General features: G+C 32.9%; 2 protein-coding genes across 2 annotated transcripts; one reads left to right on the top strand and one right to left on the bottom strand.

Annotated features, from left to right (window-relative positions):
- Positions 1-3,969: 3,969 nt before the first annotated feature.
- On the top strand, positions 3,970-6,343 carry LOC133823639 (LRR receptor kinase SERK2-like). Its single transcript, XM_062256496.1, has 8 exons — positions 3,970-4,645; positions 4,737-4,778; positions 4,884-4,994; positions 5,095-5,220; positions 5,294-5,512; positions 5,592-5,707; positions 5,789-6,049; positions 6,135-6,343. Exons 1-8 carry the CDS (start codon positions 3,970-3,972, stop codon positions 6,339-6,341), a joined length of 1,758 nt encoding a protein of 585 aa, XP_062112480.1. The 3' UTR covers positions 6,342-6,343.
- A 59-nt stretch (positions 6,344-6,402) lies between these two features.
- On the bottom strand, positions 6,403-8,768 carry LOC133822086 (U-box domain-containing protein 19). Its single transcript, XM_062254299.1, has one exon. It carries the CDS (start codon positions 8,621-8,623, stop codon positions 6,569-6,571), a length of 2,055 nt encoding a protein of 684 aa, XP_062110283.1. The 5' UTR covers positions 8,624-8,768; the 3' UTR covers positions 6,403-6,568.
- Positions 8,769-15,962: the final 7,194 nt, after the last annotated feature.

The raw sequence follows: 15,962 nt of genomic DNA, 5'->3' as shown, positions 1-15,962 counted from the left end.
TTAAGGCTCTGCCAAAATCGTACTAGACAACCTATCAACCACGACATCCTCATGATAAAACAACCAGATCGCTTTTGTCTCGGTATCCTCCTGCACAAAAGAACACTGTTCTACGTACACCCCATGATTGCCTCGAAAAAACTCAGAAAGAATGTTTGTTTTTGAAAAACTAGAAAATGTTGTCTCTTCACTTGATCTGTCTTTCTATCAAAAGCCAGACTATTCAACGGGAAAAGAAAACAATGAGAGAGATTAGGAATGACTCATTATCTTGTTTGACGGATCTCTTTATAAAATGCTTTCTTTAAATAAGTTAATTAATAATAAAAATATTTATTAAAATATTTTTCAACAAAAATAATAAATGTTACACCAACTAGCCAACTCGGTCGGACGGCAGCGCGCATGGGCAATTGTGTGTTTCCTCACCCATGCGCACAAAATTGGGTACCCTTTGAGGTACATCCCCAAAAGTAGAGCTCCCACTAAATATACTCTTAAGAGAGTATTCCAAATCATGTGAGACTCATTCTCTTTGGGAAATTTCAATTTTTATGCTTGATAAAAGTTATAATTACAAAAAAATGCTAGGCATATTAAAAATTACAAAATAATGCTCTATTTTGGCACTTTACCCAAAATGCCCTTTCCACTTCTTCGACCTGGTTCGATGGTGCTCGATGCCAGCTCGATGAGACCTTCAAAATCATGATTTTTCATGAAAAATGACTTTGCTCGATGGTGGTTCGATGGTAGTTCGATGGTGGTTCGATGGTGCTCGATACCAGCTCGATGAGACCTTCAAAATCATGATTTTTCATGAAAAAATGACTTAGCTCGATGGTGGTTCGATGGTAGTTCGATAGTGGTTCGATGGTGCTCGATGCAATTCTTGTAAGAGACATAATTTTTCACTCGAGTGTCCGTTTTGGGTGATTTTTTTTTTAATTTTGGGTATTTTTTCAAGATCTACACGTTTAACATGTTAATATGCACATTTGGGAAGTTTAAAACTTAAAAATATACCAAAAGATGTCTTAAACATGAGGTATGTTTGCAATTTTGTATTTTTACAAGTGTTACACTTCACAAATGTTCATATTAACATGTCCAACGTGTAGATATTGAAAAAATACCCAAAATCAAAAAAAAAATCACCCCAAACGGACACCCGAGTGAAAAATTATGTCTCTTACAAGAATTGCATCGAGCACCATCGAACCACTATCGAACTACCATCGAACCACCATCGAGCTAAGTCATTTTTTCATGAAAAATCATGATTTTGAAGGTCTCATCGAACTGGCATCGAGCACCATCGAGCCACTATCGAACTACCATCGAACCACCATCGAGCAAAGTCATTTTTTCATGAAAAATCATGATTTTGAAGGTCTCATCGAGCTGGTATCGAGCACCATCGAACCACCATCGAACTACTATCGAACCACCATCGAGCAAAGTCATTTTTCATGAAAAATCATGATTTTGAAGGTCTCATCGAGCTGGCATCGAGCACCATCGAACCACCATCGAGCAAGGTCGAAGAAGTGGAAAGGGCATTTTGGGTAAAGTGCCAAAATATAGCATTATTTTGTAAATTTTAATATGCCTAGCATTTTTTTGTAATTATAACTTTTATCAAGCATATAAATGGAAATTTCCCTTCTCTTTTAACACCCAAAAGACACTTTTCAAATTTTAATATTATTTTTAAATAAGTCATATAGTACAAAAGGTACCAACAACAACAAACCAGCAAAGATAAATAACATATTTAATATAATATATGTTTTTGGAAGAACAAAGAATTCAGATAATTAGAATCTTTAACCAAAAGAACTTTGCTAGTAATATTGGCTTAAGTAATAATAATAATGGCAACAATGATTATAATAATATAGTATAAATAAATGGTCATTTGGTAAAATAACTCTTTTTTTAAAGAAATTTTGCACTCTAGCTTAATTTTGATAATTCTTTGCAAAATGTCATTTGACAATTTAGCTAACTACACGAAGATTTTAGACAATTGATCGAAAAATTCAGACAACCAATTGAAAAATTTAGACAGTTAGCCAAATTTTTAGACATATGTCATTTTGTAAAAAAATATTAAAAGTAGATCAGAATACAAAATTACTTCCAATTTCTCATAAATAAATTACAATTCTAAGTATAGATATTATAGATGAGTTCATTGTGCAAAATTCATCAAACATGGACAGAAATATTTCTTGTAGAGGTTATAGAAAGAGCCAGAGGTGCATCTTGTCGGTCCTTATTTTTTCTATTTTTCTTATCTATCTTCACTCATTATTTTTGTGTTCGATGCATAATGGAGGCCAATTATACTAGTAAATAGAGCCAGCAATTAGAATAGTACTGAATAACGGATCCAACCTCAAAATTACCAATTTTTTTTTTTAAGGGTTTATACTTTTTTGGACCCTGTGTTTTGTTCCATTACCTGTTTGGACACTGTGTTTTGACAAATTACTTCTTAGACCATATGTTTAATAAAAATGGTTAAAATAAAACCCTAAACCTGATTTTGGTCAATGATTTCTCTACTAAAATCACAAATAATTTACTAAACTAACAATTCAGAACAAAAATAAAATAATTCTGCTTAAAAACTGTATTGTTATATTCAATTTTGTCTTCATCAAAATTGAGTTTAGGTTTCTACCATTTTACAAAATACAGGGTCCAAAAAGTAATTTGTCAAAATACAGGGTCCAAACAGGTAATGAGACAAAACACAAGTCCGAAAAAGTATAAACCATTTTTTTTAATTAAATTTCTTAACCATAATTATAAAAAAATTGTATTAAATTTTGTATTCTATTTTATTTTATTATTATTAGTACTAGAAGAACAAAGTGAGGAAAAAGTGAGATTTATTTTTAATACTAGTGTTAGTATGTGCTTCAATTATAAATTTTAATACTAAAGGTAACAACCTTGTATGTTAGTTTCTTTTATTTTACTCATCAACAAACTTGACAACAACAACCATGTTTCTCACATGGTTTGAAGCAACTTCAACTCCATGGTTTGAGGAAGAAGCTTGAGAGGTATATATTTTTTTTTATATATATTTTTTTAAACGAATGTTGTTCGGTTGATGAGAAAGCTAAGAAATTGTTTACTTTGATATTAGAATCAATAATTCATTAGAATATAAATGAAAATCTAAAACAGATATTTTGTTTTTATTATTTTTTTAAAAAACTCATTCAAATATAAACAAACACGACTTGTGAGAATTTTTTGCTAAAGCCAAATCTTACCGAACATATTCTATTTTTATTAAATTATATAATATAAATGTAAATTATTGCCTTTTAATATTTAATGTGTTTTTAAATATAACATAACTTTAAAATTATTATCACGTTGTATAGACATTTTAGTCAAGATAAAGAAAGCCTGATATATATCTAACAATGTTTTTAAATGATAATATTCTAATTGTGTATGACTATTTGTGTTTATAATCCTTCTCAAGCTTGGTTGAGTTTGGGCTTAGCCCATTATTCATTTTTTGTCTTTTTTCTAAGAGAATCATGGTTCGATGCTCTAGTATATGTTGACAACGTGGTAATTATCACCTTTCGGCAAATTGCCATCTGTTTCCTTGAGCAATATTTTTCATTAAATTATTAAAACCAAATTTGGAGTATGGACTGGACTGGACTGACTTCGATCATATCAGCCTGCAGAATCATATTAAAAACTCACATTACAAAGTGCTTTAACGACCATTTGTCTCTTCTATGTATCAGCTTCACATAAATCCAACTCTTCCTTGAAGACTAATAAATTTGCTAAAAGACCCTTTTTCATTCTGTAACAACTCATTCTTATTAGCATCATTTCATTCGAAATTATGCCAAGATCATGCATAGTTATTCAGTTGACTCGTAATGTTTGGCTAATTTTCTAAACATAACATCAGCTTCCATGGCAAAATCCATCTTAAATTTCCTCTCTTTCAATCCAAACAAATGTAAAGAACTACAACTCTCTTGTGCTCATGCTTTTGTCTCCCTCACCACCCTGTGTTTCTTGCTCTCTCAAACTTCAGCTTCTCAATGTGTCCTTGATGATCATCAGTCTTTATCTTGGAATGACTCAAACTGTAAAGCAGGCAATTGGGGTGGATTTGTAAATAACTGTAGTTGTGGGGTAGCTTTAGATGACTACTTGTATGCATTGGCACAAAGGGCCAACCAGAGTAATGAGCAGAAGCTTTTCTTGAATTCCACTGAACAAAATAGCTGCATTGATAAGGATGTTTCTGGCTGTGGCTTTGAAAAGCTAACCAGTGGAGCCGGTGGCTGCTCTGATTTTTCTACCAAGGATGTTGTTGATAATCTAGGAAATGCACTCAGTGAGCTTGAAGAAGACTGCAAACTTCTTGGCTCAGCCGAAAAATCGGATACTATTGCTTGCAGTGCCTGTCTAAAGAGGTGGGAAGAGATTGTTGCAAAGGATGGGAATGGGACTGAAAAAGAAGAAGCTGAAACTATGGTATGTAGTTTTGCTGTTTTAATCAGTTTAACTGGCAGAAGAGCTAAAGATGAGAATTGGATTCGATCCCTTTATAGATGCCTTGGGGATCAGAACTTTTTAAGAGGTAAGTACTAATAGTTGTTTGATCAATTAGTGTTTCCTTCGCCCATTCTCTTCAGTGTTAGCTAAAATATGCACCTTTGATCCCACAGCAGAAAAGGAAGACAGATCTAGTAAACATAAAAAGTTGAGGACAGGTAAACTGCCTACTCAATGGTTATTTATTATATGTCTAAGTATTATACATAAAACTTGAAATAAGAGGGTTCTGTAAATTTGAAAAAAATTCTTGGTTATGACAGGTTTATGGATTCTAGCTGGGGGTCTAGTGGGAATTATAATACTAGTATCTGGTATAACATGGGCATTGTGTAGGAAGAGAGTTGAAGAACGTCTTCTATCAGGAAAAGAGGGTAAAAATATGGTCCTTTTTTTTTTCCATCTATAAACTTTGAATCTTACTTGAAATGATGAGAGTTATAAAGTTATTAACATCTTCAACTCACTTAACAGCATCAGATAGCATGGACATGGAGTCTACAACTGAAGAAATCGGCTGCCTAAAGATATCAATTAAGGAAGTTTATTTTGCAACAGACAATCTCAATTCTTCTAACTTCATTGGCCAAGGTGTAGCAGGTGAGACCTTAAGGATGAAAAATAAATTATTGTTCTTAAGAATTGATTTTGATTGTCATTAAGAATTTTTCAGGGAAAGTATATAAAGGAATACTTTCAAGTGGGAAACATGTAGCAGTGAAGCACATAATCAAGGATGGACAAGTAGACACATTCATTAGAGAAGTGAGAAGCCTTTCACATGTCAAACATCCAAACCTTGTTGCTTTACTGGGATATTGTGAGGCCGCAGATGAATGTTTCCTGGTCTATGAACTTTGCCACAATGGGAACCTTTCAGAATGGTTGTTTGGTATGTTTTCTTCTTAAGAATCTTCTAATCCATTTTCAAACAATTGAAAGTTAATAGCAAAACTCTGATGATAAAACAGGTAAAGATAATGTTCTCTCGTGGATTGAAAGGCTAAAGATTGCTATTGACAGCGCCAAAGGTCTATGGTTTCTGCATACTTATCCAGATGGTTGCATTGTTCATCGTGATATCAAGGTTGGTCTTGGTCCATGTAGCTTTGATATTGTCATTTGGTCTTTCTTTCCTGTAATCGTTCTTGACATGTCTCTTTGACAGCCAACAAATATTCTCATAGATTCTGAATTTCAAGCCAAACTCTCGGACTTTGGGTTGTCTAAGGTTATGGAAATGGACCAATCACATGTGATCTCAGAAGTCAGAGGGACATTAGGTTATGTAGATCCTGAGTATCAAAGAAATCACCATGTGAACCCTTCTGGAGATGTTTACAGCTTTGGTATGGTACTATTACAACTCTTATCAGGGCAGCGAGTAATCGATTTCAACTTGACCACACCAATGCTACTCATCAAAATGGTGAGAAAACAAGCATAGGCTCCTTGTTTTTTCAGTTAATTTAAGTTTTGGCCATCTTTTGATGTGCTTCTTTGCATGATTTCAGGCTAAATCTCTCACAGCTAATGGTAGTTTAGATGACTTTGCGGACCCCAAACTCAAGAGGGAATACTCATTGGAAGCCTTTGAACTTGTATTCAAGCTAGCTTTGTCTTGCACAGGACATAAGCAGCAAAGGCCATCCATGAAACAAGTGGTCTCAACACTAGAAAAGGCATTTGATATATCAACACAATTTGATTCAGTTACTTGACTTGCAATTTATCAAAAAAAAAAAATGCATCTTATTGTTCATATTTACTTATTCCAGGAAAAAAGAGAAAATAATTACAATATAATGTTGTAGTGTGTACATAGATTTATACAAAGCTTCATCAAACCAGAAGCTGATACATATAGTTATCAGCTCTTGCAAAAACTGAGCTAATACCACGACTTATATCTCTACACAACACGAAGGGATACCCTATAAAATTTGGGTTACCATACGTGAACAGATCGTTCCTGTGAAAGTAAAGGAGCCATCATGCCAGAAGACCTTCTTTCGTAGAATTCATGGAGGACCCTGATGAGAGCACCCGCTTTCTTGGCAGCTCGAGATGTACCTTCACTTAGTAGGGAATATAAAGATCCCATTAGAGAAGGGCTATTGGATAATAGAGCAACCACATCTCTTCCACCATTTCTACAAAGAACCAGCAGCAAAGATACACAGTACTCCTTCCCTGTCCTAGAACTAATGGAATTCAGAATCTCCATGATTGAATCCAAACCTCCATGGCGCAAAATCGCAGTTGTTCCATCTGGTTTTTCAGCAAGAGTCGCTAGAATTGCAAGTGAATCTGTGACAAGGTCATCTTCTGTATCAGAAGATTTCAAAAGATTAGCAAGCAGAGGCACTGTCCCAGCTGCTACCACACTCCTATGATTTCCAGGGTGTGCCAGGAGTCCATAAATGGCAACTAAGGCATTTTTCTTGCCTCTACCGGTTCCATTTTTTATGAGCTCAGTTAAAGCTGGAACTGTCTCTGTAATGTTCCCAATCAAAATCCTGTACTCCTCAACTGAAGCAAGATAAAACAGCGTGCCAGCTGCATACTGTCTTGCTTCTGAGTTGACCCCCTTCTTCAATACACCTATGAGTACTTCCAGACCCCCTTCGTGGACGATTGTGGCTCTGCCTTTGGAATGCTTGGAGAGGTTCAAAAGGGCAGCAGTGGCATTCTCTTGGGACAGTGAATCTGCTGAAAGCAATAGATTTAACAATGGTGGGATTACACCAGCTTCAACCAAACAAGACCTATTACAAACGCTTGTTTTGGAGAGAATCCTGGCTTCATAAGCAGCTTTGTTTTGTTCTATTCCTGTTCCAACTGCAAGTGTGACCGAAAGAAAATCTGCAACCATTTTCATGGCCTTTTCAGAAGCCACACTCCCAGCGAACACCGCCTTCTTAACGTGGCGATTTCTGTGACATGAATCAACAAATGAAATGCCTTTCTGAGAGCAATACAGCTGAATCAAACCCCGAAGAGCCGAATTAGGTACTATTTCCTTGTTCTTGAGCTTTTCACCTGTCTTAGGACAGGTTGAATTTCCTGCTCTGAACCATTTGGTGATGGAAGAACGATCATACGTATGCCCAGAAGCTATCGTTACGGGATCAACCATTATATCTAACGATATTGGGCACCGGAGATCATCTGAATTGATACCATTCAACACTTCACTTCTACAGTTTCCAGTGGATTGTCGATTGGGCTCACCTTCAACGACATCAAACAACACGCAACGACAATAGCAAACGAACCCCAGTAGACTACTGAGCATACCCAACTCTTTCTTTTCGTCGTTTGAGCTCTCGAGCTCAATCTCTGAATCCAAGAACATCGCCTCCTTATTGCATGAGCTCCAGTTTTGAATTCCAAGATAATCAAGAACCCATCTGAGACCACCCTTATCCGGGACAAACCCACGTTCGAATCCACTCAAAACGGCTCGAACCACCTCCATGACCTGTTTATCATTGAACTCGACGTCGAACCTCGTTTTCCGCGCTTGCCTCATAACCAAATCAACATGGTCTTTAACATCGACCGGTACGTCGATCAGGGCAATCGGCAGAACGTCCAGAGCCGTCGCGATCGCCCGGGAGAAGAAACGGAATTGGTTAGTCACGTGATCCGAATTCATCAGCATCCACACCCGAGCACTTTCTCTGGTACAATCCTCCAACAAGAACCGAACCTTCTGGAAGACCACATGGAGCTCTGAGAAGCCCAGAACGACGGAACCGGGAAGATCCGAATCCCATTCACGGATTTCTTCAAGAAAAGTGAGAATCACCCCAATTTGGCGAAAGGACTCACTTGCGTTTCGCTTGTTAGAGGCGAAAAACTTGGATCGGTAACTACAGATGTGGCGAGCAAGAGAAATGAGCGAGTTTAGGATAGTGTAGGGACGGATGTCCTCACATGGATGGACCGCCGGAAATGTCAGAATCCGGCGAGTAGAGACATTTTGGGTTTGGATCATTGAAGGGAGAAGGAGAAGGAGAAGAAGAAGAAGAAGAATAAATTTCAAATCAAGAGATTTTGATAAACAGAAAATACAAACAAAAATCAGAGGGAAAACTCAAAAAGGATGAACTTGTTTTCTTGTGTTTTGAATTATTATTTTGGTTCGAGACTTTGGATTATATAAGATGGATGGTATGGACACGTGTAAGAATACTACTCGATTTGAAGTTTAAGGTAAAAGAGACTGTACTGGCTTTGACTTTGTAAATGAAGGACACGTGTCGACTTTGCACGTGAAGATCTAAGTAAGGGGCGGCTTCGTACATGGCTTCGGGGGTAGTAGGAGGGCGACACGTGGCAGCGGCGATTATGGGATGGGCTCGTGAATTATGTGATCGTGTGAAGTGACGTGAAGAGTGATAGCCGACACGGAGGGTGGGGAGTACAGCTTGGAATGGAACTATTATTATTGGTTTGAAATTGTATTTATAATTTTTACGTACAATATTATTGAACTTATTCATTTTAAAATTATTTATTCCCTTCTTTTCTTGAAATAATTGCAATAAATACTTCAATAACATAGAATTAAAAATACATAAAAATAATAACAATAATTCAAGAGGGATGAAATACAAGAAAAGGCTAAGGTCTAGCATGTTCTATTATCATTATTATTATGGATTATCTTTTCAATACCGCGTAACATTTTAGCTAGTTTTTATACTTTATATTTTTTAAAATAATTTAAATAGATTTTTAAATTTTATTTTGATTAAATATTTTTTAATTAAAATTATAAATAATTTATCAAACTAACAACTTATAATAAAAATACAACATTCGGCATAACAACAGTGTTATTTTATTCAATTTTTTATTATCAAAATTGAATTTAAAAATCTATTTTAATTATTTAAAAAAACAAGATTATAAAGTAATATGTCTAAATCTTTCCTTTTTTTTAATTATTATTATCACTTATTTTTGAAGATTTTATGTCTTTTATTTATTTGTGAATATTTATAAGAAATATTTTGGGTGGTTCATGTATGTATAATATGGGAAGGCGACGTTTTTATTTTGACAATTGTATTGAAATGTATGGTTAAGTGATGGTTATCACGAGCCCTCCCCTCCTTCCTCGGATACTTTTCCAAAAAATATATTATTGCACTTTCTTTTCGGAAAAATAGTAGATTAGCATGCTAATTACTTCATTAACTGGTTTCTCTTAATATAATCACTATTTTAATAACTATTTCTTGACATTACGCGTCTTTGTTTTTTTGTCATAAAAGTACAATTTCTCATTACAAACATAGCAATTAAAAAAATGTTAAAATTCTTATCTATAGTTTTTAATATATACATTTATATTTATATTTATATATATATATATATAAGGAATCAACGTCATTTCGGCAAATCAGACCTTGGACCTTAGATTTTAATATAAAGAAAAAATTTGTAAGGAAAAATAAAACGAAAAAATAGTGAAAAATGTTTTTCACAAATTTAATAAAAGAATTCTTTTAATATTTTCCTTTTTTTTGTAGATATTTAAAATTATTGTAAATTTTAAAAAATTATACCACATTTAAATTTAAATTTTTCTAGAAAAAAAAATCATAATTTATAAGAAAATGAAATCTTTTGAATTTCATTTTTTTTTTCCTCTTATAATCCAAGATCCAAATAAAGCAACTATATATTCTTACTTGTACTGTACAAGTGTCCTTTTGTACTCATTTTAGCAAATCAAGTTTCAATCTCAATTCCCAAAAACTTTAATTTGCTGAGTTACAATGGTTAAAATTTCAGATTTTATTAGGGAGAGAAAAAATTAGAGGGATTTAATTTAAAGCCAAATTAGAATAAAAATTTTAAATTATGACTTTTTTTTTCATGTTTCTTTGTAATTTATATCCTAACTTTAATTTTCTCAGCAAAATCTACAATTGAAACCAAGTACAGAAATAACAAAATTGGCCAAGCACTGTCTACACTCTACAAGTAGAAAATATACATTTTTACATGGCAAATATAATAAAACAAAGCTCACATATATATATATAATTTGATATTACTTATTCACAGCTCTCAAGTGTCTAGTAGTGAATGGGCCTAGGATACTTTCTTTGATTTTGTTTGATTAGCAATTTTGTAATCATCCCAGTTTAAAAAACTAACAAACAATCATGTATTTTATAGTATTTTACATTGTCATCCCTATAGCTTAATTAGTTTATGGCTAAAGATGTCCTTTTAGATCTCACTCATCTTAATCACTATTTCTTGATGAGTGCATTGACACTTATTTTGCTTAAGCTCCTTGGTCTTATCTTTTAGGTTATAAACAATGTTATCTACCATTATTATATTCTTCTTTTCAATCTAACAAAGGTCCTCATTTTTTTTATAATAATCTTTTACAGAACAATAATTTTTAAGCGTTAAAAGAATAAGCAATAAATGTCGTAAGAAAATCTTCATACAACAAAAGTGACATATTGGTATAGAATGAACATTTTGGTGGAATAATGTGATGATGAAAATAAGAGGCAAAATTAGTTGAACTATTCTTTGATTTTAAAATATAACTACTTAAATGTTTTTCTTCTCAAACATATAATAAAAAATTAAATGGTATATTTGAAAACATGATAAAAACAAATGTATTTAAAGTGAAAAAAACATGCAAGCCATTTGTTTGGACGATAATGCAATAAAACAATGAATTTGACCATAACAAGACTTTTCAAAACATAAAACAGTTTAAAGTGAAAAAGAACAACTCTATCCGAAACAATTGTATTAAAATTCAAGTACAAGAGGGATAAGTAAGGTTTAGAAATGACCTGCTAGACTCTATTTGTAGTAAATAGCCCTTAAATTTGTGTACTTCTTCTATTAAGTCGGCTCCCAAATTATAGTCTCTGAATTCTAGCCACAATCGTTTTTAGAAAAAAAAATAAAAAATTTGAATGTTTCTAGTGATCATATACTACTAGGTTTATGCCATGGTATAGTTGGTCAAACTAATGAAATAGTTGTGTTAACCATACAAAATGCTTGGAAAGAGGTGACCTCAATGCCCTTTGACAATATCAGCTTGAAAGATCCAAGCTCTCTACTTGCGCCCAAGTCTCGAGCAAACAACCTCATTTGAATCTCGAATAAATTCAGTACACAAAAATAAGAAGAATCGTCCAAATTAATAGTGTCAAACTTTACCACCAAAAATTTGTGATTTCATTGGCAGTAGAAAGAGAACCGTATTCTCTTATTACTCTTCTATATACTTGCTTATAGTCTGTTTAACTCCATATATTTATACTAGAAAAGTAATTTGATTTAGGTAAGGAAAATCTTGCCTTAACTAGTTGGAGCTGTGGATTAATTAGAGCCCCATTAGGCCAACGAGACTAAAGTATTGTCCTGGACCGGACAAATTGTTCAATATTTGGTCAGGCTAGGGGATTGGACAAATTAATCCAAACCCCAAAATAATCTCAAGTCTTATTTAATATTTTTTTTCCCGAAGTACAATACTTGTATACTTTTGCCCTTTTTTTGAATTTTTTTTCTTGACAAAAATACTTTTGAAGTATAACACTTGTAGACTTTTGTCAATTCCGTCCAAAATAGTAACGGTTTGCTAACATAACAGTTAAAAAAAATTGAAATAATATTTTATTTTTTAATTGATTTTAAATAAATAAAAATAAAAAATAAATCATTTTAAAAAATAAAAAATTAATAAAAACTTATTGTTAAATTTATTAGATTATATAAAATCTAAAAAATAAATAAACATAATTTTTTTTAATCCAAATATAATTTTAAATAACTAAATTCAATATTCCTAAACTAAATTAAAATCTTTAAACTAAACTAAACTAAAAACTCAACCAAATCTATATTTCAAATTATATAATTAAACACATTTAGAAAACAATCATGGAAAAAATTAAAGACTTTAATTTAGTTTAGTTTAAAGTATAATTTAATTTGGAAATGTTGAATTTAGTTTTTTTTTAATCATATTCAGATTAAAAATTACTTATGTTTAGTGATTTTTTATTTATTAGATTTTATATAATTTAATAAATTTAAAAATAAGTTTTTTTTATTAATTTTGAATTTATTTTTTATAATTTAAAATCTATTAACTATTAAAAAAATATTTTTAAATATTTTTTAAGTGTCACGTCAACAAATTATTACTATTTTGGATAGAAGGAGGAAAAGTCTTAAAATATTTGAGTTCTGGTGTATTTTTGTCATGCATAAAAATTTAGGAGGAAGTCTTCGAGTGCTATAGTTAGGGGGAAAAACATTTTGTTCTATTTTTTATTTTATATATAGAATATTTTTAACAGATAATTTTAAAATATTGAAATTATTATTTTAAATATTTAAATCAATTTTTGCTAAACACAATATAACACTAAAAATGTGATAAATTGTTCATTCTAAAGTTAGCCCCCTGACTTTTGCTTGGTCAAATTCTGTCATGTGTCATGAGATTTTAACTTGATCTTGGTTTTCAGCCTTTTATTTTCATGGGCTACTTTAGACATCTTTTAACCTTTTGATAGATTTTTTTATTTCATTACAGACAATGTCAACATTATTATCGCTCAGAATATCTTAATTATCCCTAATTCTTATTTACAATTCTCAATCCAACATCGTTCACCGTAAGATATACATGTACACCTTTAGAGAAAGGAGTGTCGAAACTCACCACGAAAAGAGGGACAACAACACCACAATCACCACCACACGAGTGATTAGTGCTCAAAAATGCAAATTTATTAGTTTTAAAGTGTAAAATAAATTAAGTTTTAATTAATATTTTCATGAATTTATTGTAATATATTTTAAAATTGAAAATATTAATTTTAATTTAATTTATGTTTAATTTTCAGGAAATAAATTGCATTTGGACACTAATAAAAAAGGAGAATAGAGAAATAGTTAAAACTGAAAAAAAAAATGAAGAAAGTGGTATTTTTGAAGAAATGAAGCTCAGGCCCATTGGCCCAAGCCTAGCAACCCAAGTTGCCAGCCCCTCCACAGCCAAGTGTCGCCTTCTCCATGCGTCGCGCGTCCCAACTCCTTGCCCGCCACCTGTCCACAGCCATTCCCATCTCCCTTCAGCTCCTCCTTTCAGCAGTTTCACCCCGTGTCCAGACCCAGCCAAAGGCAGCTCCCATCCCACGCAGCCCAATCTCTATTCCTCTCAACAATTCCCAAACGCATGCCAGGCCCAGTTCGGCCCAAAGAGCCCAGCCTCACTCCAACGTCCTTCAACAGCAAGCCCAATCCGAAGCTTTCCCAGTAGCCTGCCTGCGTGGCACATTTTCATTGGCTGGAAATGGGTCAAAACCCTCTTGTGTCACCAGCCACTTTCAACCCATGTTTTGTGGGTATTGGGCTTGGCAAAAATTCATATTTTGGGCTTTAAAGCTCATGTTTTTGTTGTATTTTAGAAAAATGGAAAATGACCATACACCAAAATAGCTAGGTTAATATTAATAATAAGATTTGATTTTTCAAAATCATATTTTATTATTAATATTTCATATTTATTTTGTAAACCCCATTTTGTTGTTTAATTTCTTTTTAGTCATTTTCTCCTCTATAAATAGGGATTCCTTCTTCACACTTAGTATGTAATTTTAGAGTAAAGAAACTATAGAAAAATTTCTACTCACTTTCTTCTTAGAATTTTGTGAGAATTATGAGCATAATGGCCTAATCTTCCTAGGAAGGTTAATGATGATTCCATATGCTAGTGATGTTATTTTGCTACTTTGATTTAGTATGTTCTTAATGTAAAAATTTTGAGTTATTTATGTTCTTTCATCTCCATTTTTATTTTGTTATCTTTATTTACTTATGCTAATAGTATATAGGATTAGTCATGCTCTTTCTATGTACTTCTAATTAGTAAAAGTAATATTGATACCTAATTTTATGTTTAATCTTCTATTGCCTTTGGGTATTATGTCATTTTTAGATTTTTCATAAGATTAACATTGTGTTTTTAAAGTAAAGAACTTTATAACTCAAGTGAACTTTTGTTAGAAAAGAATATGGACTTTAATGTTAGATTTTCCAAGTAAATGTTGGGATGTGAACTATTTACTTGTGTATTTTTGTAAATCAAGTAACCAAGTAACTAAATAAGCATATGGATGATTCTTGAAACCTTTCCTTTTCTCAAACTCTTGATTACATCTTACATTTATTTCACTTATCTCATTTTATCACTTTATCAAAAAGACAATACAAAAATCTCAAACATCTTTTCATTTCCATCTTTTTATTTATTTATTGTTACTAATTTCTGTGTTATTTTCTACTAATCTTTTGAGTTTATGTTACCTCCTTGTGGATCGACCATCCGATTATACTACAACTACCGCTTAGTGGTTGTCACGATTTGGGCGTTAAACAACGAGCGACCAACAACACCACAAGTTTTAGGGTACAAATCTATACATCTATATATAAATATGTACAAATTGCCTTGAGTTGGATTGAACCGTATCCCATGGTTACAAAGCTATGAGGCCACCTGTAACGCCCCGGTGACCCTATCGTCACATGGCTAATGGGAACATAACCCATCTTAGTGACTTTTGCGACTGTCACTCATTTGTTTTGGACTGAAAGTCCTGAATGATTATTATGATCACTATGGATATTATATTCATGCTATATTGTGTTTTCTTGCTGGGCTTTGGCTCATGAGTGCTATGTGGTGCAGGTAAAGGGAAAGAAAAACTCACCCAACCTTGAGTGGAGAGCTTAGGTGGTGTTGTGTACATATGTGGCCGCTTGACCACCACGGCCAAGGAGTTCTCAGAGGAACTAGGGGGTTTACCCTATTTTTTCCGCTTAGGTCGGCGGGTTGTAAATTTGAACAATAATGACCATTTTGAGTTGTAAATAACTTGTAAATGTTTTGATGGGCCCATGAATAATTTTATGTTTTAAATAAAATATATCATTTCCTTTTAATTGATTTTCCACCTTAGCCTGTTAATAATACCTAGAATCACGTTTTTAACCAAAGAACTTGAGTAGCAAGTTAAATTCACGGTTCACCGATCACCGTAACTGTTCTTGGGTAACCAGGGTGTTACAACTTGGTATTAAAGCATGCCAAGGTTAGGGTTCCTGTAGACTAGCTGGGCATGTACACTCATCACTGAAGTCAAGCTCGACTCAGGGTTTGGTAACTATTTATGTAGTTATATGTATAACTGCTTAAATATAGTATAAATGTTTTACCTGTATACATGAGACACCATGTTAAACATGTGCCCTAAATATTG

This window comes from Humulus lupulus, chromosome 3, assembly GCF_963169125.1.
Source record: "Humulus lupulus chromosome 3, drHumLupu1.1, whole genome shotgun sequence".
In the NCBI taxonomy this organism is placed as follows: domain Eukaryota; kingdom Viridiplantae; phylum Streptophyta; class Magnoliopsida; order Rosales; family Cannabaceae; genus Humulus; species Humulus lupulus.
Note: the sequence above shows the minus strand (reverse complement) of the source record. Positions and strands in the feature narration are given on the sequence as shown.